Source organism: Lacerta agilis, chromosome 17 (genome assembly GCF_009819535.1).
Source record: "Lacerta agilis isolate rLacAgi1 chromosome 17, rLacAgi1.pri, whole genome shotgun sequence".
NCBI classification, from domain to species: Eukaryota; Metazoa; Chordata; class Lepidosauria; order Squamata; family Lacertidae; genus Lacerta; species Lacerta agilis.
Genome location: NC_046328.1, coordinates 35780176 through 35803172, shown reverse-complemented (window position 1 = coordinate 35803172; position 22997 = coordinate 35780176). Strand labels below are relative to the sequence as shown.

Sequence of the window (22997 nt, the reverse complement as noted above, 5' to 3'; positions counted from 1 at the left end):
CCGTTGCTCTGTCCCAGCTCCTGCCAACCTAGCAGTTCGAAAGCATGCCAGTGCTAGTAGATAAATAGGTACCGCTCCGGCGGGAAGGTAAGCGGCATTTCCGTGCGCTCTGGTTTCCATCACGGTGTTCATTGTGCCAGAAGCGGTTTAGTCATGCTGGGCACATGACCCAGAAAGCTGTCTGTGGACAAACGTCAGCTCCCTCGGCCTGAAAGAGAGATGAACGCCACAACCCCATAGTTGCCTTTGACTGGACTTAACTGTCCAGGGGTCCCTTACCTTTTTACCTTACAAGCCCCACACCTCAAGCCCTTCCCACAGGAAAGGCTCTCCGGTGCCAAAGCTGAAGTGGATACTGTCCCACCACCCAGACTCAGAGACCTGAGTGGACACAGGCAATGCACCCTCCCTATTCTTCATACCCCCTTTCTCCTCTGTTTTTTTAATCTCAGACACCACCACCCCTCGCCAAGTCCCAGGTTTCTTCCTTCACTTCTCTCTCTCAAATTTTATTTTCTTGCGTGGTAGGCAGCATAAGACATCTCTCTCTCTCTTTGAGGCGGGGTGGCAGAGGGCAGTCTCATTTCATTTAATTTTATTTACCTGTAAAGACATTTTTTAATTTGGGTTTTATACACACACACAGGTCATGCTGGCCATATGACCCGGAAGCTGTACGCCGGCTCCCTCAGCCAGTAACACAAGATGAGCGCTGCAACCCCAGAGTCGGACACGACTGGACCTAATGGTCAGGGGTCCCTTTACCTTTACCTTCACACACACACACACACACAGAGAGAGAGAGAGAGAGAGAGAGAGAGAGAGAGAGAGAGAGAGAGGTGTGGGGAAGTGACTGTGGGCATGGTCGCTGACTCAGTGTTGGCTGGTCAACTTCAGACGTGTTTGGAGGAACATCGGCCTCGGTCCTGTATCCCTGAAGGAGCGTCTCCACCCCCATCGTTCAGCCCGGACACTGAGATCCAGCACCGAGGGCCTTCTGGCAGTTCCCTCACTGTGAGAAGCAAAGCTACAGGGAACCAGACAGAGGGCCTTCTTGGTAGTGGCACCCGCCCTGTGGAACGCCCTCCCATCAGGGGTCAGAGAGATAAACAACTACTTGACATTCAGAAAATACCTGAAGGCAGCCCTGTTTAGGGAAGTTTTTAATTTGTGACTTTGTATTGTATTTTAGTATTTGTTGGAGGCCGCCCAGAGTGGCCGGGGAGACCCAGCCAGATGGGCGGGGTATAAATAAATTATTATTATTATTATTATTATTATTATTATTATTATTATTATTATTATTATTATTATTATTATTATATCTGGACCCCCTTTCCACCTGGCTTCAGGCCTGATTTGGTACCCAAAGAGCCTTGATGCACTGCCTGGCGACCTCTGAATAACGTCTGCCCTGCCATGACGCTTAGGGAAACCCAACACTGTGTCATCATCTTCCGAGAAGCCTGCCTTGCAAGGGACCATTCTGAAGCCCACCCACACTGTGCCAGCTTGCAGGTCTCGCACGGCAAGCTCTCTCCTTACCCTTACCCTGCAGAACATCCTGCACATCTTTGCCCTGGTCTGGAACAAGGAAAGGGAGTGAGAAGCAAGCAAGCAAGCAAGCAAGCAAGCGAAATCTCAACTTGTAGTTAGTGATGGATTCTCTTGTAGGTCTACCTGAGTCTGGAACAGATTGCCCCAGGACGAACCAAGAGACCAGGAGAAGGACCTGCATCTTCATATTGAAGTCGGATGGAATCGGCTTCTCTCTCCTGGTTTGTGCTTCTGGCTCCAGACAGTTCCTCTCTGCTCCCCCTTCTCCTTCTCTCTGCTATAGTTGCTGCTGGTTTTATAAGAGAGCTATCCCTAACCCAAAAAATATACAGTGCTCTTTTATCTAGGATAAGTTTTCCAGACAATGGCAAACATAAATAGAAGAGAGAACGTGATGAAATTGTTGGCAGAACGTTTAAATCATGTAAGACAAAGGAGGGCTTTGGGGGTGGGTGGGTGGGAAGAATGATAAACTGTTGCTGAGTGTACCCAAAATACAATTCTGTTTAAAGGTCTGTGTTGGCTTTAGAGATTTTTTTTTTTAACTTTAAATCATTTTGTTCTTTTATCCTTTCACGTGGCAGCTGATCTCCCTTGAGTTTGCAAGCCGCAGAGACTCACATAATGTCCCATGTAGGACCTTAAGGTCTTCAAATAATAATCTTTTGGAGGTCCCGAGCAACAAAGATGCTAGGTTGGCCTCAACTAGGGCCAGGGCCTACTCAATATTGGCCCCGACTTGGTGGAACAGTCTATCACAAGAGACCAGGGCCCTGCGGGATTTGGCACCTTTCCGCAGGGCCTGCAAGACAGAGCTGTTCCACCTGGCCTTTGGGTTGGTTTATGTTTAATGTTTATGCTTCATCTTTTATTGGTGGGTTATTTTGAAATTGAGACCTGCAGTTTTAATTGAATTTTTAAATTTGTATTTTAATCTGTTATTTTAAATTGATCGTGTTTATGGGGTTTTTTTGGGTTTTTTTTGCTGTGATTTTAATTGATGTTAGCCGCCCTGAGCCCGGTTTTTTGGCTGGGAAGGGCAGGGTATAAATAAATTTTTTATTTATTTATTTATTATTATAAAGACTGGGAGGTGCAAGAGAAAAGTTTATAAATAAGTAATCTCCCCCTCTGCCCAAAAGAAAAAGTCATATGGGGTAACTATGAAGATAAAATGTTTTGAATGGGGGTGGGGGTCAGGATCTCTATTAGGAAATAGATTACTCTGCCTGCCCAAAATGCTTTGTCACTTGAGGCAGAAATTTCAAATAGTGGGTATCCCCCCAGAACCTTGAACAGGCAAGAACATATGACTTTAACGCACCAATGCTTATGCATTAGAAATGTTAAATGGCCACCAACCAACCCCCCCCCCCAAAAAAAATTAAGCATCCTTCACACCTAGCTTATCTAAATTGGGTTTTAGTTTATATGCACACACACTTCCACCACATGTGAAGTGTTGTACAGGCATCCATCCCCCCCCCACTTACGTGGGAGTTATGTTCTGGGCCCCAAAATTGCATAAGTGTGGAGCACCCTCTAAAAAGCCTCAACACCTGGTTTTTTTCCTTGCTATCCAGCTGTCTCTCCACGGATCTCTTTTTTCAACTGGAGTTGTTAGGCGGGGAGGCTGAGCAACTTAAAATGAAGCCCCTCTCCACCCCGACTGACGCCCTTTTCGGGCTCCATGGAGGGTCTCCCTTGCACCGCACGTTATGTAAGACTTTGTTACAGACAGACTGGGCTGTTGTGTCCATGTGTTTTGGCAGAGTTCTGGGTGTCCCTGATGTTCCAGATTAAGTGCCCATTTCCGCTTGACTTCTGCTAAATGCGTTGGCACTCAAAACCCATTTTGTAGCTGTTCCTGCCATTTTGATCACAGGCTGCTTTCTTCTTTATACCCCAAACAATGGCAAAATTACTTGCTGTGGATGGCTTTCTTTGTGTGTCTGTGTAATGTACAGGTATGTCTTTTTCATTCAATGGCATGACCTGTCTCTTTGCGTGATTTAGAAGGAGGAGGAGGAGGAGGAGGAACAGCCAACACTTTTGTTCTTCTATTGTTCATTGCCACATATGCATTTTGAGAGAATTTCAGAACTAGTACCAAGGGTGCATTGCAGTAATCCAACCTCAAGGTCACTTAACACGTCTATCCCTGACCAGGAACAGAGCTGGTAAACCATTCTGACTTTTCCCCCCAGTGAAATTTCCCCAAATAGAAAGAAGTCAGACAAAGGAAAGGATTCGTCTAAAAAGTGGTTTATTAGAGCCATTTGCCTTGGGCAGATATCCGTACAAGCACTTCACTACGATATGAAAACATGTTCTTCTGTGAGCTCAGTTACAGCTGGGAAAGATCGAGATGTAATGGTGTGACTTGGCAGAGTAACCCACAAACTCCCCTGTACAGTGTTTCCTTCTGGGAAACACCACACCAACTCTTTCCTTGTTATTTTATCCACCGTTCCCACAATCATTCCCGATTGCTAGAGCCCTGTTGGTAGGGTTGTACCTTCCTAAGATCAGCAGAAAAGCTACTCGGAAATAAAAGTTCCCCTTCTCCAATCCTTCAGGCCCTGTGCTCCTGCTCCACTTTCTTCACTAAAAAACCAAAACCACCGGCACCCATCTACCTAATTGGAGACCATCCTGATCAACTTAAGTTTTGCACAAATCCAAAAGCAGACTCTATGGAGCAGAAGGCAATGATGCCAAAGATCCTCCAGATATCTCACAAAGATCTGAAGGTGTCTGGTTTGAAGGGAATGAATTAAACTTTGCCAGTTGGCCAATATGGTGGTGGGGGAGGAGGCACTCCCTAGCAAGAGAAATCCTCTCTCTGCTTCTCCCCCCCCCCAACTCCCCTTTAGAATCAAAACACCTTTTAGCACTTTGGTGACGGAAGACAAAAATCAGACAGAACCTTTTCTTTAAAAAAAAGGACTGAGATGTTTTCCTTTGGTCACGACTGCCTAGAATTTAAAGTGCGTACCAGTGAGGGCTTTCAGAGGCCCCCTTAGTGAGAGGTCAGTGTGTGCAGATTGCTTTTCGCTCCCCCCCCCCCTCTGCTTTGTCTTGGGGAGGGAGCAACGTCTTAGATAGTTGACAGTCTATAGGTCAGGGAAGCAGCTAACCCACTTCCCGGAAGAATGGAACTGGAACCAGCCAGAGAGAGGAGAGGACAGAGGAAGGGAAGAGGCGCATTTCAGCAGTAGAGGGAGAGTCTGTTCTGATTCACACGGATGGCACCGGCACCGTTGGGCGGGTGACCTGCACGGCACTGACGAGAGACACGTTGTTCAGGTAGTTGACATTGAAGCAGTTGCTGCGGGCCGCACCCTCCAACTGGGAACAACATTTCTTTGGGTCTTTCCATGTTTCCTTCTGGGAGCTGCAGAGTGCCACAATGAACTGGGATTTCTGGGGGGGGGGGGAGAATAACCACATCAAGTTAAAGAGGCAGGGACGTCAGTGTTACTCTCTTTTTTGAAATGGTGGGACATCATTGCCACCAATCACCACCTGGAGGGTCACGGATCCCCACCCCTCGTTTATAGAAGAGTTTGGATTTGATATCCCGCTTTATCACTACCCTAAGGTGTCTCAAAGCGGCTAACAATCTCCTTTCCCCTCCTCCCCCTCAACAAACCCTCTGTGAGGTGAGTGGGGCTGAGAGACTTCAGAGAAGTGTGACTAGCCCAAGGTCACCCAGCAGCTGCATGTGGAGGAGTGGAGACGCAAACCCAGTTCACCAGATTACGAGTCCACTGCTCTTAACCACTACATCATAGGCAGAGGAGGGAGGGATGAAACACAAGTTAAAAGCAGAACCCCTCATGCTCAGCTCATGCTAGGCTGCTTCTAAAATCAAGATCCTTGCCAACACTCCCCAACCCTTTCCTTGTTCTTTACAGATGAGTAATTGCTTCCTCCAACCGATTACTCACCACATCCTCAGCACACTGTGTCCTCTCATTGCCCTGCAACTTGCAACAGGGTTCTGTGATGTTCTGGACCAAAGCAGGGATGTTTCTCCTGGAGAACAATGTGGAAAAAGTGGTGGGGGTTGTGGTTATAAAAATATACTAATGGAAAATGCCCTGCAGATGGGCAAGGACAGTTAAACATTTATGCCACACATAAGTCTTGATCAACACGTCAACCATTTCGGATGGCAAATTTCTTCCTCGAAATTTTCTATTATCTGTATTTAGAGACTGGCAACTCTATCAAATTTCAGTTTCCCTCAGTTTCTAATTTTTCAAACCATAAGTTCAGTTCACCATGTTTCCACATCAGCTTGCAAAATGTTTTTCCTTTAATGTCCTCACGAAAATTCATTGTAACATGCACATCTTTGCAAAGCAATTTTCTCTAGTATACCTGTATGTTACATTCACTAAAATATGGGATTTTATTAGCATACTTCAACAAAATATATGCAATTTTCTACACATTGCAAAATTTGAAGAAGCACGAATCTTGGCCATGGTTAAATTCACATATCATTCCTGGAAGTGCAAATTAGGCTTATTTGAAAAAGCAAACAGGAGTGAATTTCTCTCCCATTCCTCCCTGTCTTCAGCTAATAAGACTAGGTAGACTGGAGGAGGAGGAGGATCTGGGAATGGTTTGGGTAAGGGGGAGGAGAAGAGAGAAATCACTCTGGGTTTCAGCCACAAGGGGGAGCAACAACCCTAGGTCTGAATTAATTATCCAGCCTTCCTTAAATTAATTATTTCTGAACAGCACAATTTAACTTTTTTGAAGGACACACACACAAGGTTTGCTGCCTGCAAGCAAACTGTTGATAGCAGAGGTGGCTGCAATCTCCGCAATCTGTATTCCGCCCAGTTGGAATAACAGTCATTGCATCTTTATAACACTTCCTACTGACAGATGCCCTTTTCACATTCCCACCCCACCCCGCTCCAGTACAGGCATTCTTAAACACACTTTTCTAGCCGGAGAAGTTCATGGCACAAATCAGAAAACCAAACTTCTCCAACCTTCCGTGCAATCTACTTCCCGACAGCCCAGCAGAAGCCGGAAGCTCTCTTGATATTCCACTGCCCTCAGAAATTTGGGAGTTCTGTGTGACAGCCCCTAAGTCAAGGAATTCCCTCCCCACAGAGGTGCGTCTGGCACTGTCATTATGCAGTTTCTGTCATGTATTTGAAGAAGGTGCACCTTTCCAACCTGGCATTTGATACCTGACATATATATTTACAAGAGCCGCCCTTTTCCTGTGACTGCCACTTGTAGGAAACGGTTTGTGATACTGAACTTTAAATTGCTGTAGCTTGACCCGGAACCTGAAGGGGAAGGGCAGGTACCGGTAAGTAACTGAAACGGAATAAATAACCATACTTACTGCTTGGTGAGAAGCGTGAATTGGCCACAGAGCGAGTCCAGGAGGTCTGGGGTGACCTGACCGAGATTGATCTGTTGAATTTCCTGGTCGTAGGCTGGGTATGGAGCCAAGCGGGCAAAGCAACCATAACGGGCCTCCCCTGCGGGGACTTTACAGCAGAAGTGTGGCCTGGTCTTCACAGATAACTCCTGTTTGCAGTACTGGGTCAGAACATTTTCCCACTGGAAAGGGAAGCAAAACCAAACAGGGGGAGGTCATGAGGGAGGGAACCCCATCAGTTTCTTGCAGCTCCTTGCTGTCTACCAATCTTAAGTTCAGTTCTCTACAGTCCTCATGAAAATTCGCCAGCACTTTTATTTCAGTTTCTTCCTAATATGTGTACATTTTTGTTTGCTACGTATGTGTTTGCAAAGCAATTTCCCCAATATAAGGCATTTTTTTGCATTTACTAATATAAACCATTATATGCACACTTTACACATCTGTGTACCGGTTCCTTGGTTGGAAAAACTGACAAACTTCCCAACGGTTAGCCTGCAGAACTGCAAAATTCCAAAATGCCACACTGGGTGTTACCCCAAATCAAGGACAAAACCTTCATTGTGAACTGCTCAGATACTTTGGCTGCAACGGGAGAGGCACCTTGTGTTCAAAACAGACCATAAAGCATGGGATGCTGGGAGAGAAAGGGATGCTGGGAAAACACCCAAGCAGGAGCTTCCAGGAGTCCCTCCTGACTCACTCACTCACCCACTCACTCACTCACTCACTCACTCACCCCTTTGCGGGCACAGCCGGCATCCTCCTTTCGGCAACATTTCTTAAACTCATTTTCCAAGCGGTTCACAGCCTGGGCTCGGCGCACCAACCAGCCAAAATGTGACCGTGGGAAGATGCTGGCCGGGTAGGTGGGCCGGAATTTACGCAGCTTGCAAATATTTTTGATGTTGGCACTGGTGGGTTCTCCAGGAGGAAAGGTGACCTGTAGAAGCTTCAGTGGGTTGACCTGCTCCAGGGGTTTGCACCGGGAAGGATCGCTGCAGGCGACCGGCTGTGATGGGCCTTGACCATCAGAGCTCTTGAAGTCGTAATTCGGGAAGAGGGACTCGTCGTCAAAGCAGCGATCCCGGCTGGCACCTTCCAGCTCGCAGCAGTGGTAAGGCCTGGTCTTTATCGAGAATTCCGTGTCGCAGAACTGCTCCAGAACATCTGACCACTGGAGCAGGGTGGGGAGAGATGAATGGGTCAATCAGATGGCTAACCAGAGTTTTTTATAATCTGGGCCCAAACTCAAGAGTCTGGTTTTGATACCACATGTCTGTCTGTCTGTCCTGGAATGCACAAGGTGCCAGCAGAGTGAGAAGAGGACAGATTGTGGCTGTGTAAAGCAGGGGTCAGCAAACTTTTTCAGCAGGGGGCCAGTCCACTGTCTCTCAGACCTTGTGGGGGGCTGGACTATATTTTTTGGGGGGAGGGAATGATGCAAGAGCACCACAAGCCCTGGTCGCTGCTTACCTGTGTCTTGCGAGCAGCAGGGGCTGGAGGCGGGGGCGGTGGGACAATGAGCAGCGCGCAAAAGGGCTCTGGAGAGGGGCTGCTTAAAATGGTGGCCACTGGAGCACTGCTGCTGGCACCAACAAAGCCCAGACCCCTTCCTCCTCTAGGCAGGGCAGGGAGAAGCCAGGAGGAGGGAGGGAGGAGGCGCCAGCACAGCCACTGTGAGGGACACAGAGGGGGAGGGAAAGAACGTGCACGCTGGTGATCCACACAGCAATTCCTGGACCATCCATGGGCCAGATCCAGAAGGCAATTGGGCCTGATCCAGCCTGCGGGCCTTTAAGTTTGCCAACCCATGGTGTAAAGAGTGACTTTGCCTCAACCACAGCATGCCCTACCAACACATCTGGAGAGGAGAAGCAGCTTCAAAGGCCAACCTTGAGAGACCACATCTGTGCAAAGTTGTGTGGACCTCCAAAAGCCCTTTGAAAGGAGTCCCACTAGAGTCCCACCTTTTTGCTCCAACCTTGGAAAAGCTGAGGATACATCATACAAAGGCACTGTTGGCCTTCACAACCAGAGCAGTATCTGAGCATGTCACAACCACCACCGGCAGGTATGCTATACTACATACACACAGCCCAGAACAAGTGCCCAGAATCTCGCCATCAGATCTCAATTGCGCAGAAGCCACCTTCTACAGAATAGAATACCTCTCTGCGTTCCTCTTACTGCATGAGGAAATACAATGGCTTGGCCACAGATGTTCCCAACCCTGATAAGAGCATAAGATTAACAAATTTGGGGTGAGAATGATTAACAAATTTGGGGTGAGAATGATCAGACCTTAGAGACTCGGATTTCCACCAAAATGCTCAGTAGGGCATGTTCAGCACCCACAAAATCTATGCATGCAAGACTCCTCCTGCCTTTTAAAAAGAATTCAAGCTCAAAATCACTCTTTCGAAGGAGAGATAAAGCATCCTGTAATATGGCTAAGAGCAGCACCCCCTGCCCCCACAAGGGCCAGCAGTTGTCATATTTGTCAGACTGACAGCGACAATGGTAGATCAGATGTTGGACTGAAACTCCAATCAGCCCTTATCCAGCATGGCTAAATGACGGTGGGAGCTGGATTTGGGCAACAGCTGGAGGGCCACAGATGTTTCCCAACCCTGATAGGCACATAAGATCTGGGCTCAGAACTGTCAGCCTGCAGAGACTGGAACCTAACCAACAGTCCCTTTTAAAAAGTTTTCACCAAAATTCTCGGTAGGGTGATTTCAACACCGACAAAGCGTAGCAGAGAAGTTTATAGACTTTCCCAAAAATATAAATAAAAGGTGGAAAGAATTCAAGCTCAAAACCTGTTTTCCAAAGAGCGGCTAGGAACATAATGTGTCTTAAGAGCTGCACCTCCTGCCCTGTAATGCGCCTAAGAAAAGTGTGCCTGTTATCACAGCAATGCCATATTTGTCAGACCAGGAACAACAACAGTAGCAACTCACCACACTCTGGCAGCAAGGGAGCTTCTCGCTGTCGGGCAGCTGGCAGCACTGGCCCACCCCGGCCTCCATGCTGTTGAGGGCCTCTCCCTGGCGGCTGAGGTGACTGAAGCCCGTCTGGGGCAAATTCCAGGGCCCGTACAAGAGCTTCTTTCTCCCTTCATTGCAGATGTTGTCAATATTACTGATGTTAGGCTGGGCAGGTGGGAACTCTTCCAGTCTGTAGCGAGGGGGGTACCGGGTGCACCCGAAGGCACTGTTGCAACTGGGCCTCCTGCCCCTTGGGGTGAGGGGAGAGGATAACCGTGTCTGGGGCTCCCCATTGACTAGCAGCGGGATGTCAAACTCTGGGGAAGAGGAAAGAGAGGGATGGAAATCAAACAAGGCGCACTCACACCTCACATGCATTAGCTGGGAAGTGCCCACTTTGAAACTAAACCTTTAAATATTTCTAATTTTTTCTTTTATTATCTTGGAGGCAGGGGAAGTATAAATCTATGAATGTTCTTTCTTACTCTATGGGGGATTTCGTTATCAGGTGCCATGTAAAGATAAATGCAGGTGTTTGAGAATTTCCGAGACATCAGCAGTCGTTATTTGGGTCCCTGCGTGGCAGACTTACAAAACAATAAGATAGACATAGTAGATTCGTAGAACTGTAGAGTTGGAAGGAATCACGAGGCTCATCTCGTCCACCCCCCTGCAATGCAGGAAACTTTTGCCCAACATGGGGCTCAAACCCTAAAATTAGGAGTCTCGTGCTCTACTGACTGAGCTACCCCAGGTTGGTATTACCTATTCAAAACAAATACATCAATCTGTTCCTGTACAATTCTCCCTTCTTGCACAGCCCAAGGTTCTTTTGAATAACCTTTTCCTGGAGAAACTGGCCCCAGTCCCCAGCATGGATTATAATTAGAATGGAGAACCTTGAACCCTCACCTCCTAGTTCATCATTATCTAGTGGCCTCTGAAGCAGAACCTCCCGTGGGATCTCAGCCGGAAAGATTTCCTCTTGGAGAATTGGCTTCCCAAGTTCAATAACTAAAGAGAGAATTGGGGAGGAGGGATTAGAAGATGTTTTTAAGCAACAACAACATTATTTACTGAACTGATACCCCTCCCTTTCATCTCTAAGGATTCCAGGGTGGCAAACAGACACACAATTTAAAAACAAAGCAAAAAACATTGTAAAACAGAACATTCTAAAAAATAAAATTAAAAACAGTTTCAGTTGAAAACATGCTTCCATCTAACAATCATGGGGTTGCCAGGACCTATATCAGCAAAGTCACACTAGATCCAGCACCAGAAATTCCCCTCCTTATTTAATTGGGACTTCTCAATTCACCCGAAGAACATACAGTCTTGGTTTGCAAGGATGAAAGAAAGTTTGGCAAAAAGCAATAGCTATGGGGCAGAGCACCTGCTTGGCAAGCAGAAGTTCCCAACTTCAATTCCCGGCATCTCTAGGTAGGGCTGGGAATTCCCCCTGCCTGAAACACTGGAAAGCCTCTGTCAGGCATTTGTAGACAATACTGAGCTAGATGGACCAATGTTCTGACTCGGCATAGGCAGCTTCCTATGTTCCTTCCTATCTTTTTTTGCAGAACCATGAGGACTGGAGCCTTACTTTATTTTAATGGGGGAGTGCCATGGCTCAGTAGCAAAGCATAGGTACACTGAACCGCAACTCCAGAGTGGAAATGGTGTGTTGATCAGGAAGTTGCACAAATAGTAATACCAAAAAAATAATTGTACCCTGTACTGGAAGAAGTCAGGACTTGGCCCCCAGGGCATCAAGGCCTAATTAGAACAAACAACCATAGCACAAGAACGTAACTTCCTTAATTTTTGACTTAAGCCAGGTGGCCACTCTGCCCAGATTTGGTTGGGGCAGAGATCAAACAGAAGGGAGACTTTGTTTGGGGCCGGTCCTACTATTGGCCGTGGCTGCCTCTAGTGGCAGGTAGACAGTGGCAAGGAGGTGCTGGCCCCGAGTTCCCTCGGGAGCAGTGGAGGATACTGTCCTATGGATGGTATGAAACCAAGTTCTAGTCAAAGTAGACCTATTGAAAATAGTGGGCTTAGCTCAGTCATGCCCATTCAATTTCAGTGGGTCAACTCCGAGTAGGATAAACACCAAACACAACCCCAATATTTTAAATTGTTTTGCCCAGGGGCCTCATTGTGAAGGATAGATTTTTTTTTTTTTTTTTAAATTAAAGTAGATTTGGAAATCAGAATGTAAAAATGATTTAGCACTCATTGCCAGCTCCAGCAAAACTGCTTTTACAGGCAGGAAGGCCAGCCAAGCGGTGCCAGAACCAAGTCTTTCTTGCTACGGTTAATCAGCTTGGTTAATCAACTTCCTCTTGTCAATTACAAGCGCGGCTCTCGTGGATGAGTAAACACAATCAATTCCAAAAGAAGAGGAAGTCAATACACTCTGCCACCCGCTAATTAACACTTGCAGCAATGATGGAAGTGTGGCTCGCTCCGTGGGCCAGTTTCCTGGGCAGACTCAGCCTGACTACCTTATCTGTCTTGTACATATTTTGTCCTTGACTTCCTATGAAGGTTTCTACCCATTTTTTTGCAGCATGGCTCCTGAGGCTTCAAAAACAGGTGCTAGACAGGCAGAGATTCTACAGGTGCAGCAATTGGGGGGGTGGAGAGAGAGAAATGGCCCCTGTTGAGTTCTTCAGTTCCACATCTGGCAGGCCACACAGATGCTTCTCTACCCCTGATCTAAGCAACGAGCGACATGTGCTATATGACATCACCACATTCAACATTTCATTGCAAGTCTCTAGCAAATGTGTGTCCTCCCATGTAACATTGTGTAGGGTCTCAATAGTAACCATACATTTTAAGCATACCCTCACCCACCCAAGAATCCTGGAAACTGTAGTTTAACTCAACACAGAGCTATAATTCCCAGCACCCTTAACAAACTACAGTTCTCAATATTCTTTGTGGGGAGTGATGTACTTTAAATGAATGTATGACGAGTCTAGTTGGTTTAGGAACAGAATGAGAAAAGCCAGCTTATTCTCCTGGTATTGCAGGGTGACGTTGCCATTGTGGCAGTGAAAAGTCCTCTAGCATCGAGAGCCGCTTTAAGTTCTTTGCAAATAATGGCCTCAGAATCCACTCCCTGCTTAGGGAAGGTAAATATTGTATCATGCATGCCGAGGGAATGAGATCTAGAGGAAGCCACCCACCACAAGGTCTCGGGCTGCACCCGACATGTGCGTTCTTAACGCGTACACCCCTTTTCAAAACAAGTAACAGTTTACTCTCACAGCTAGCGCAGCGCTTTGTACAATTTGCACAGCCAAAATTCCTGCTGGTTGCTCCTCATGGCAAAAAGATGGCAGGGTGGTTGCACCGGTATAGACAGACTTCAGGTTTGTGGGATCTACTTTGTGGTGTGTGGTTTTTTTTGTTTGTTTTCGTTTTAACTAAAAAATCCGAAGTTCCAACAACAAGAGATAGGTGCACAATAGAGACTGAGTCTAGTGAACATATGCTAAGCATTAAGAAACAAGGGTGTCTCTGGGCATGTACTGAGACCAGATGGTCAGTACTAGAATCAAGATATGAAGTCCTTCCTTTCAAAATTCCACTTCTGATCGCCCTACCACTGAGCGTTCTTTTCCAGCATCTAATGGGGGTGGTTGTGTTTGGGTCATTTTGTTGGGGATCAGGAGCTCTTGCTGAACTACTGCAAATCACCTAGTAGACTGTGATTGACATGCACTGCTCCCAAGGATGCTACTGTTGAAAAGGTCTCTGTAGCCAATTGTTTATGCTGTGCAGGAGGGCAAGGGGCCTGACCACACTGATTCTTTCAAACATCCCAGGTGATAAACAGCAGAAACTTCACTTCCTTACTTCCCCGCAACCCAGCTTGTCCTCCAAGCAATCACCAAGAAAAAACAGACCTTCCAAAACGAATGACCAACTTCTGCACCCCCTTTGTTTACTTTGAGGTTCAGGGGAACATGCAGTGCGTGCTGGAAAATCAGAGCCACTGTGCTCCACTGACAGAGAACTAAGCTTTGGAGATCTCAGGGGCCTGGGTCCCAGGGTTTGGCTCTGCCATGGGACAAATTATCCAATGCCTCAGCCTCAGTTTTCCTCATATGTAAAATGGGAACATCTGTAGTGGCCTATCAGAAAGGGTTATTGTGAGAACAGGCGCCGTTTTGGGTTTTAAATTTTTGGTTGGGACCACACACATGCATTTTGGGAGGGCTATATTTTCTCTGTAACTCAAGATACACACAGCATCTTGGACACAGCAGTACAGTACTATTCGTTACAATCTATTATGTTATGGTATGTGTCCCTTCAATCCAGAGTTGTTCTTGTATCTGATACTTCTTTTTCTTCTTCTTTTTTTGCAGAGGGAAGGAATCATTTAAATTTTAAAACATTGCAACACAATTTGGCTGGAAAAAACCAACATCAAACAAGACAACAGATTTCACAAGGTTAATCAGGAGATTTTTCAGATCCAAAACCAGTGTCACGTTTTTTTTCCAGTTAAAGCGAAGTTCAACACGTAATCCGAACGAAGCTACTGAAAATCATGATTTATTGCCCAGTTGTGCTAAATTTCACAATGCCTGGAGTGTTTGGATTTTTTTGCCTGGAGGCCTTGAAAAAAATTGTCAAATACTTAGAGGATCAGCAAGTGTGTAAATAATTGGTTTTCAGTTCCAAATCACAAGGCTGATGATAGATGTGTTGTTTTGAAGCCTTATTCAGCCTGAGCCACTAAGACAACAGCAGTTCTGAAACCCGATTAAGGAAAGAGAGGAACAATGCTGATTGATTTGGGAGCACCCAGTGACACAAATAAACATAAAAAGATAAAGTAGAGGCTGTGAATAGCTCTTGGATCTGTGCTCAGTGAATAAAATGAGAGCTGTCCTGAAATTTCAAAAGGTAGGAGCTAACAGGGGTTAGCTTCTATAAAACATAAAAGGGGCTGGTGTGTTAGTGTGTTTATGTATGTGTATGCTGAAAGTTCTCTTGCCTGTGTATTCATACACCCTACATTTAAAGCACACAAACCACTAATAACCCCGGGAAGTGTATTTTACCAACTCACAAAGCTACAATCCCCAGAACCGTAAACAAACTACAGTTCCCTTGGGGTGGGGTGTGTGCCTGAAATGTGTGGTCCCGCCCCCCTCCATGCTTTATAGGAGCGTGGCACTAACCCACATAAGGCTGTGTACATGCCATACATTTAAAGCACATGGTTCTCCCCACCCACGACTCCTGGGAACTGTAGTTTCTCAAGGGTGCTTGGAATTGCAGGCCTGTGAGGGGGCAAACTACATTCCCCATGATTGTGTTTATGCGTGAGGGTGCTAATTGAGGAATAAACGTGCTTTAAAGTTATGGTGCGTATGCAGTCTAATGCACCCGTTGTGCCAGGCTAACAGGCAGCATGGAGGGAGTGAGGAAAGTGCCAATCTGAAGCACACACTGCCGTCATTCCAGCTTGTAGATCTCGCTGGGCAGCTGCTCTCGCCTTGCCCTGCACACATCTGCCCTAGTTTGCAACAGGAAAAGGGAGGACAGGAAACAAGTAAGCAAGCAAGGTCCCGACTCCCGACTCCCAACTTGTCATAGTTAGTGATGGGTTCTCGTGTAGGCTTACCTTCGGGCGCAAGAGTGGCAGATTGCGCCAGGACTAGCCAAGAGGCCAGGAAAAGGACCAGCATCCTGAGTCAGGTGGAGTCTTGCTTCTCTCAGGGGTTGTGTTTCTGGCTCCAGGTGATTCCTCTCTGCTCCTTCTTGTTGCCTGAGCTGCTGTTGCTGCCGGTTTGCTGCGCTTTTATAAAGCTGGAGCCTGGCAGACGAAAACTGAGTCATCGGCTGACGTAGGGAGACACGCCCTGCATGCTCATGAGCTAGCAACCCACTACCACCACCACCAAAACCACAAGGGGGGGGGGGGAAGAAAAACAGAGGCATTTTCCTCCTCCTTTCTCTGCCCCCTCCCCAACCTCAAGCCCAATCCTGATTCCTTATTAAGGATCAGGTTTCAAAGCAACTACTAACAGATAAATAAAAGAGGAAGGAGAACATTCACCGCCTATTATGAAATCATCACCAGACCATTTCATAATACAGTACAAAGGAGTTGGGGGAGGTGATGAATACACCCTAATGCAAATCTGTTTAAAGAATGTGTTTGACTTTAGGGTTTTTAAAAAACACACACCAACCCCCCCCCCCCAAAAAAAAACAAGCAAACCGGTTGCTGTTTTATCCTTCCATCATGTTGCAGCTGATCTCTTTGTTGCAGAGACCCACCTGGTGGTGCAGGAGAGAGACTCAAAATAAGTAAATAACGTCTCTTCCCAACTCCCATCTCCACTCCCTACAAAATCAGGCAGTGCTTCTGAATAAAAGAACGTGCAATTGGGGACAGCCCGTAGTGCACAGGTGGAGCATCTGTTTTGCATGCAGAACGACCCAGGCTCAAACCCTTGAATTTACGGTACTGCGGGGAGAGACCCCCCTCGTATGAAATCCCAAAGAGCTGCTACCAGTCAGTTTAGAGCATGGGTAGGCAAACTAAAGCCCAGGGGCCGGATCCTGCCCAATCGCCTTCTAAATCCGGCCTGCAGACGGTCCAGGAATCAGCATGTTTTTACATGAGTAGAATGTGTGCTTTTATTTAAAATCATAGCTGTCAACTTTCCCCCCTTTTTAAGGGAAATTCCCTTATTCCAAATAGGATTCTTCGCCAGAAAATGGAAAAGTTGACAGCTATGTTTAAAATGTATCTCTGGGTTATTTGTGGGGCATAGGAATTCGTTCATTTTTTTTTTCAAAATATAGTCCGCCCCCCCCCACAAGGTCTGAGGGACAGTGGACCGGCCCCCTGCTGAAAAAGTTTGCTGACCCCTGGTTTAGAGACAACACAGTACTAGACTTGATGGACCAAGTGTCTACTTCAGATTAAAGTAGCTTCCTGTTGTCCTATTTAACTCAGAACCACAAAGACTGGAATCTTAGTTTTAGCGGAAGGGCTGTGATACATCACAAAATTGCCCCCCCCCCGACCTTCAAAAATATTTTTTTACTTAAGATGCCAATGCTGACAGATCCAGTTGTGAGTTACAGTTTTCCATGATGTATTTTTTTCCCAAGCTGAGATCTCCTTTGGATCAAACTTTGCAAAGAAGAAGAAGAAAGTGCCTGGTCTGTTGATAGTGAAATATCAACACTGCTTTGCAGAAAAAGAAGCCACACTCAGCAAAACACTGGTGACCTGGGGTTATGGCTGTCGTTCCATAGCATGCCTGAAATTTAGTCCCAACAGAAACGGTAGCTGCTGCTGCTGTAGCTAGAAAACAAGTCCCTGGCAACATCAAATGGTGCATTTTAAAGGGAGATAAGGCCTGCCCAGGCTTGCTAGAAGGGGATACCGTATTTTTTGCTCCATAAGACGCACTTTTTTCCTCCTGAAAAGTAAGGGGAAATACCTGTGCGTCTTATGGAGCGAATGGTGGTCCCTGGAGCTGAATTGCCCAGGGGCCAAAAGCAGATTGTGCTTTTTATTTTACAAAGAGAAAAGGGAGTGTTGAAAGGACCCCGCTCAGCAGCTGATCAGCAGGAGATAGGGAGAGAGATAAGAGTCCCGGCTCCCTTTCAGCCCCGCCCTCCTTTGTTGAATGTGCTGCAGAGGGAGGTTGTTTGTTTCCCCAGGACATGTGACTGGCTGATTAGATTATCTGTCTGAAAACAGTAGAAATGGCTCCCTTTCCTTAAGATTTTTCAGAAATGTGAGTTAAACCCCATAAAAATGGGGCTTTTCCTCTTTGCTTTCCCCCCTTTGCAAAAGGAGCTTTGCTTTTCCCCCTTTGCAAAAAAAGCTGCAAAACCTTTAGCTGATCCTCAAAACAAAAACAAAAACAAAAAAAACCCCTAGGGCTTTTCCCTTTGCAAAAAAAGCTGCAAAAATTTTAGCTGATTCTCAAAAAAGGCCTTTTGGCTTTGCAAAAACAGCAGCAAAACCTTTAGCTGATCCTCCCAAAAAAAAAAAAAAACCCCAAGCCCCAGGGCTTTTCCCTTTGCAAAAAAAGCTGCAAAACTTCTAGCTGATCCTCAAAAACAAAACAAAAAACAAAACAAAACAGGGCTTTTAGAGGAGGAAAACCAGAAAAATATTTTTTTTCTTGTTTCCTCCTCTAAAAATGAGGTGCGCCCTATGGTCCGGAGCGTCCTATGGAGCGAAAAATACGGTATGTCATAAAACCGAGTGTGAGAAAACGCAACCCCTGATTCTTCTCTGTATTTGCAATTGCAACAAATGGTGGCAGACAGCTGTGTGCATGTGTGTTTGTGCTACACATAAAATCATCATGTTTGTGGGCATCTGGTTGTTTTTTTGTTTTTGTTTTTTTGTTTTTTACTTGTGTCCATAGTGGCTTGGAACTCAAAGTTCAGGTGTTGTCTGAATGGTACAAGAAAGGTACCGTAAATCCCACATCAGTTTTACCTGTATTCTACTTTTAACAGAGGTAATGGCCAAAAGACCAGTGTAAAATAAAAATGATGATGATGATTCTTTAGCATTAAAAAATCCCTTGGACAGAGGAAGGTTTATATTCTGCATTTATAAGTTTACGCTGCAGATTCTGCGTTTCCAAGAATCTAAGAGGCCCAGAATCAGCTCTCTCATTTACCACCATCAGCAAGTGAAAAAGTTTCTCACCCTCAAGGCTGTGAAGAAGATACGCTTGAAAAATTGTGGCAATGAGTGGCAAAATCCCACTAACCAGAATAGGAGGCAGTGCTAGGTTTATTATGCTCAGCACTCTGGCTTAAAAGGTAAAGGTAAAGGGAACCCTGACCATTAGGTCCAGTCACGGATGACTCTGGGGTTGCTGCACTCATCTCGCTTTACTGGCCGAGGGAGCCGGAGTACAACTTCCGGGACATGTGGCCAACATGACTAAGCCGCTTCTGGCGAACCAAAGCAGCGCACGGAAATGCCGTTTACTTTCCTGCCAGAGCGGTACCTATTTATCTACTTGCACTTTTACGTGCTTTCGAACTGCTCGGAGCAGGGACCGAGCAACGGGAGCTCACCCCGTCGCGGGGATTCAAACCGCCGACCTTCTGATCGGCAAGCCCTAGGCTCTGTGGTTTAACCCATAGCGCCACCGTCCAAACAAATGATCTGGATATTATAGGCACATTTGGATTCCTGGGATCGTGGACAGCTTCTCCCTGAATTGTGTACATGTTGATTGTGTACATGTTAAAAATTGTTACAAAAACTAGGACTCTACTGCAGAATTATGATGAAAGAGCAAATTGTATACCTCTCCATTGGGGAAGGGTTGTAAGTCAGGTGATAGAGCATCTGCTTTGCATGCAAGAAGGCCCCAGATTCTGTCCACAGTGACATTTACAGTTAGGGCTGGGAATACTGTATTCCCTACGTAAAACCCAGGAGAGCTGCTGCCAGTCAGGGTAAACATTACCAAGCTAGATATATTTACTTCAGAACTGGCTGCTTGGGGCTTCTCGTGGTGCTGGATGGACACTTAGCACTCAAAAGGGTTTCTCAAACTTTGTTGAAACTTTACTCCCCTTCCAAACAGTTTGCTCAATCTTCCTGGACGGATCTCTTTACGCCCACAGCAGTACCACAAGCACCAACTGCTTAGTGGGCGAGCATGTGAAAGACCTCGTGCACAGCGGCATACATCCCTGCCGCATACGTGACGAGATCTGTGGATCTGGGTAATAGGGCCAGCCCTACCCTGGAACAGAATGGAGATGGTCACCTCAGAGATCACATTTGGGTTGCCCTCGGAAGACATTCAACAGGTTCCATTATGTGTACAGTGGTACCTTGGTTTCCAAACTCTTGGAAGTCGAACTCGCCGAAAACCCGGAAATAACTGCTTCAGTTTTCAAACGCTTTTCGGAAGTCGAACGGTCTTCTGGAATGAATTACGTTCGAAAACTGAGATATCACTGTATTTAAAAAATCATGCATCATATATATATTTTATCTATAGAGGGCGCCATTCGGATGTTTTACCAGAGGCAACCCACTTTTGCAGCGTCAGCAGTGGCTTTATCTGAAGAAGTGTGCATGTACACGAAAGCTCATACCAAGAACAAACTTAGTTGGTCTCTAAGGTGCTACTGGAAGGAATTTTTTTATTTTTTATTTTGTTTTTTAAAAATCGTTAGACCTCAAAGGCTAGAAACTTGGGTGAATTGGTGTTTTGAAGTAAACAGACAGGAACTGGCCTGGCAATGTCTAGCACCCAGAAACACAACCTTCCATATTGAGAGACAGGACACTTTAGCTAGGGCAGAAAAAACAATGCACCAATTCGAAATTTGGCGATACTTCAGAATTCTCACATGTAACCTTCTTGCAATTTGAGATTTTCTTCAGGTCTAATCATTTCTTTAAGCCACTAATGGAAAACATTCAGTACCTAACGGGGGTTCCTCCTTCCCTTAAAATCTAATAAGGTCAACAATTCAGTGGTAGTAGACTATGAGCTTTGCATACAAAAATTAAAAAACAAACATTTCAATCTGCGCATGTCCAACTAAAAGCACAGGGAAGCATGCTCTCTGTCAGAGACTCCGTAGTTGTCAATCAAAGGAAATTATGCTAAGCTCAATCAGGGGAGGGGAACATTCTTCAGACCAAGGGCCACATTCCCATATGGGCAACCTTTTCAGGGGCCACACCCTAGTGGTGGGTGAGGCCTGAGGCAAAAGTTGGTGAACAATAAGCTAATTTCCATGTACAGGTATGTGAAGCAGGGCTGGTCAGGGTGTGGACTGGGGAGATGGGGCATGGCTTATGAGGTGGGAAGGGAGTTCAGTAGAGTCCAAAGGGCCAGGCACAGAGGCCTGGAGGGCCAGCTTTGTCCCCTGGGCACCAATAGACTGATCCAGCCTAAAGCAGCTCCCTGTGTTCCCTGACTGGAAGACTAGGAAATAAAGAAATAGAGTGAGATTATACATCCAAATTTTCAGGGCAAGGGGAAATTAAAATGAAAAGGAGGATAACTGATGGACTGAAAGCTTTCCTCACCCACCTCCTCCCCACAAGCTTGCATTTTCCAACAGGGATGGATATTCCCATCATGCTTTGCTTGTGAACATCCCAGGAGTGAAGGAAGGTGGCCACAGGATGTGGCTTTTACACACCATACCTTTAAAGCACCTTCAAACCACACACACATGCACCAGGGGGAAATGGGAATTGTAGTTTACCCCCCCCCCCAAAAGCTATAATTCCCAGGACCCTTAAACTAGTTCCCAGGATTCCTTGTGGTGGAAAATGTGCTTTCAATATACTGAGCTAGATGGGGGGGACACAGAGCCTGCTGTTCTTCTTATGCTATCCCGTCTGGGCATGCCAGCAAGTATGAAGAAACGGGCAAATAAAGCAAAGCAAATAAATAAATAAAAACAACAAAGCAGCCAGGAAGAAAAAAATAAATAAAAACAACCACCATTATTAAATGCTGTTAAATGGAGCTGTCAAGACTAGGATAGAGGTTGAATGAACTCATTGTTTCCCCCAGTTGAGAAATAAGCCAGCTTCCGATCCTAGGAAAGCACCTGCTAAAACTGCTTATTTGTGTGGGAAAGGGGGGGGGAGGAAGAGTGTATTAAATGTGTATTTTTTCACCTTCCCCATCTTCATGGCGTACGTGGTTAAAGTTGCAAGGCTAGGCCCTGGTTCCATTGTGGAACAGCAGGAATGAGGCAATAAGGTTGCTTTTTTAGAAGAAGGAAGATTAAAATTGACACTTTCAGGGGATTAATTGCTCAGGTTGGAGGCTTTTAGTGCTGGGTGGAGAAAGGTGGAGGGGATGCCCAGTTTTTGCAACCTACACTGTTAGCAGAGTTCCCACAAGTGCACACTATGAAAGCAAGCTGCCTGGAAATCACAACCTTTAAAAAACCTTTCTCGTGTGGGGAATTGTCCATGGTTACCCCATGCTGAGGACAATGCACCCTACACATGCCCAGAGTCACAAACTTTGAGGGAATAATTTCTTTACACAGGTTTTCACACTCTTTCCATTCACAAAATGCCACCTCAGATGTGGCGGGGTCACAATTTTGCCAGACTTAACCCTGGAAGGCTGTCCCCACCCACCCCACTCCTAACTGTTAAAGCTTCCTGGATAATTTGAGGCCAGTCTGAACTGCTTCGCGTGGTTATTAGGAGGATAAAATGTCTTAAAAGGCTGTCAAAATCACTACTGAGGAAACAGACTAGTCTGAGTAAATACTCTCTCCCATTGTGGTTAGAAACCTTCTTGAAGGGCAAAAGTATTAAAAATTATTTTGCAAGGTTATGCTTTCTGAGTCCGCCGCCTGATCTTGTAAGATCAGAGAGAGATAAATTAAAATTACCACATGTGGATATTTGGTGCCAGGCTGGAACAATTTGTCACCTGAGGCACAAAACCCAAATAGAAAAATCCCTGCCTTGAACAGGCAATAAAATATAACCCAAATATAAATCGCCCAACATCTCATTGGCCTTTTAATTATGCTGTCTGAGGCAGCCATCTTAACCTTTACCTCATGGCAAGCAATGCCCCCTTCACCTTTTCAACACACATTGGTTCTCTGAATCAAATTTCCTCCTCCATGTATGTTGCCCCTTTAAAACAAACAAAAAATCCCTTCAGATTTTTTTGGGAACAGGTTTTATGTAATTAAAAAACAAAAAACAAAAACACCAAATAGCCACCCACACAAAAAATTGTGGGGTTTTCCTTTACACCCAGTCACAATATAAATTGTGGTTTTAGCTTCTGTTGTAAGCTGCCCGGTTTTCTGTCTGAAAAAGACTGAAATCTAATAAAACCTTTCCATTCTGAGGCAAGCCATGCTGAGAAGTCGCAGGCTGGTTGTGTGAGAGAAAAGGAGCACTTTGATTGTGGTGACAGGAGAATAACTTTCCCCTCAGAACAAAATGGTTGTCGCCAAAATAGCTGATAACTTTTTGAATTCAC

General features: G+C 45.8%; 1 protein-coding gene across 1 annotated transcript; it reads right to left on the bottom strand.

Moving 5' to 3' along the window:
- Positions 1-3810: 3810 nt before the first annotated feature.
- On the bottom strand, positions 3811-15813 carry ECM1 (extracellular matrix protein 1). Its single transcript, XM_033174828.1, has 7 exons — positions 15623-15813; positions 10882-10983; positions 9943-10286; positions 7716-8153; positions 6938-7158; positions 5511-5598; positions 3811-4983 (listed from the first exon to the last, which is right to left on the bottom strand). Exons 1-7 carry the CDS (start codon positions 15684-15686, stop codon positions 4798-4800), a joined length of 1443 nt encoding a protein of 480 aa, XP_033030719.1. The 5' UTR covers positions 15687-15813; the 3' UTR covers positions 3811-4797.
- Positions 15814-22997: the final 7184 nt, after the last annotated feature.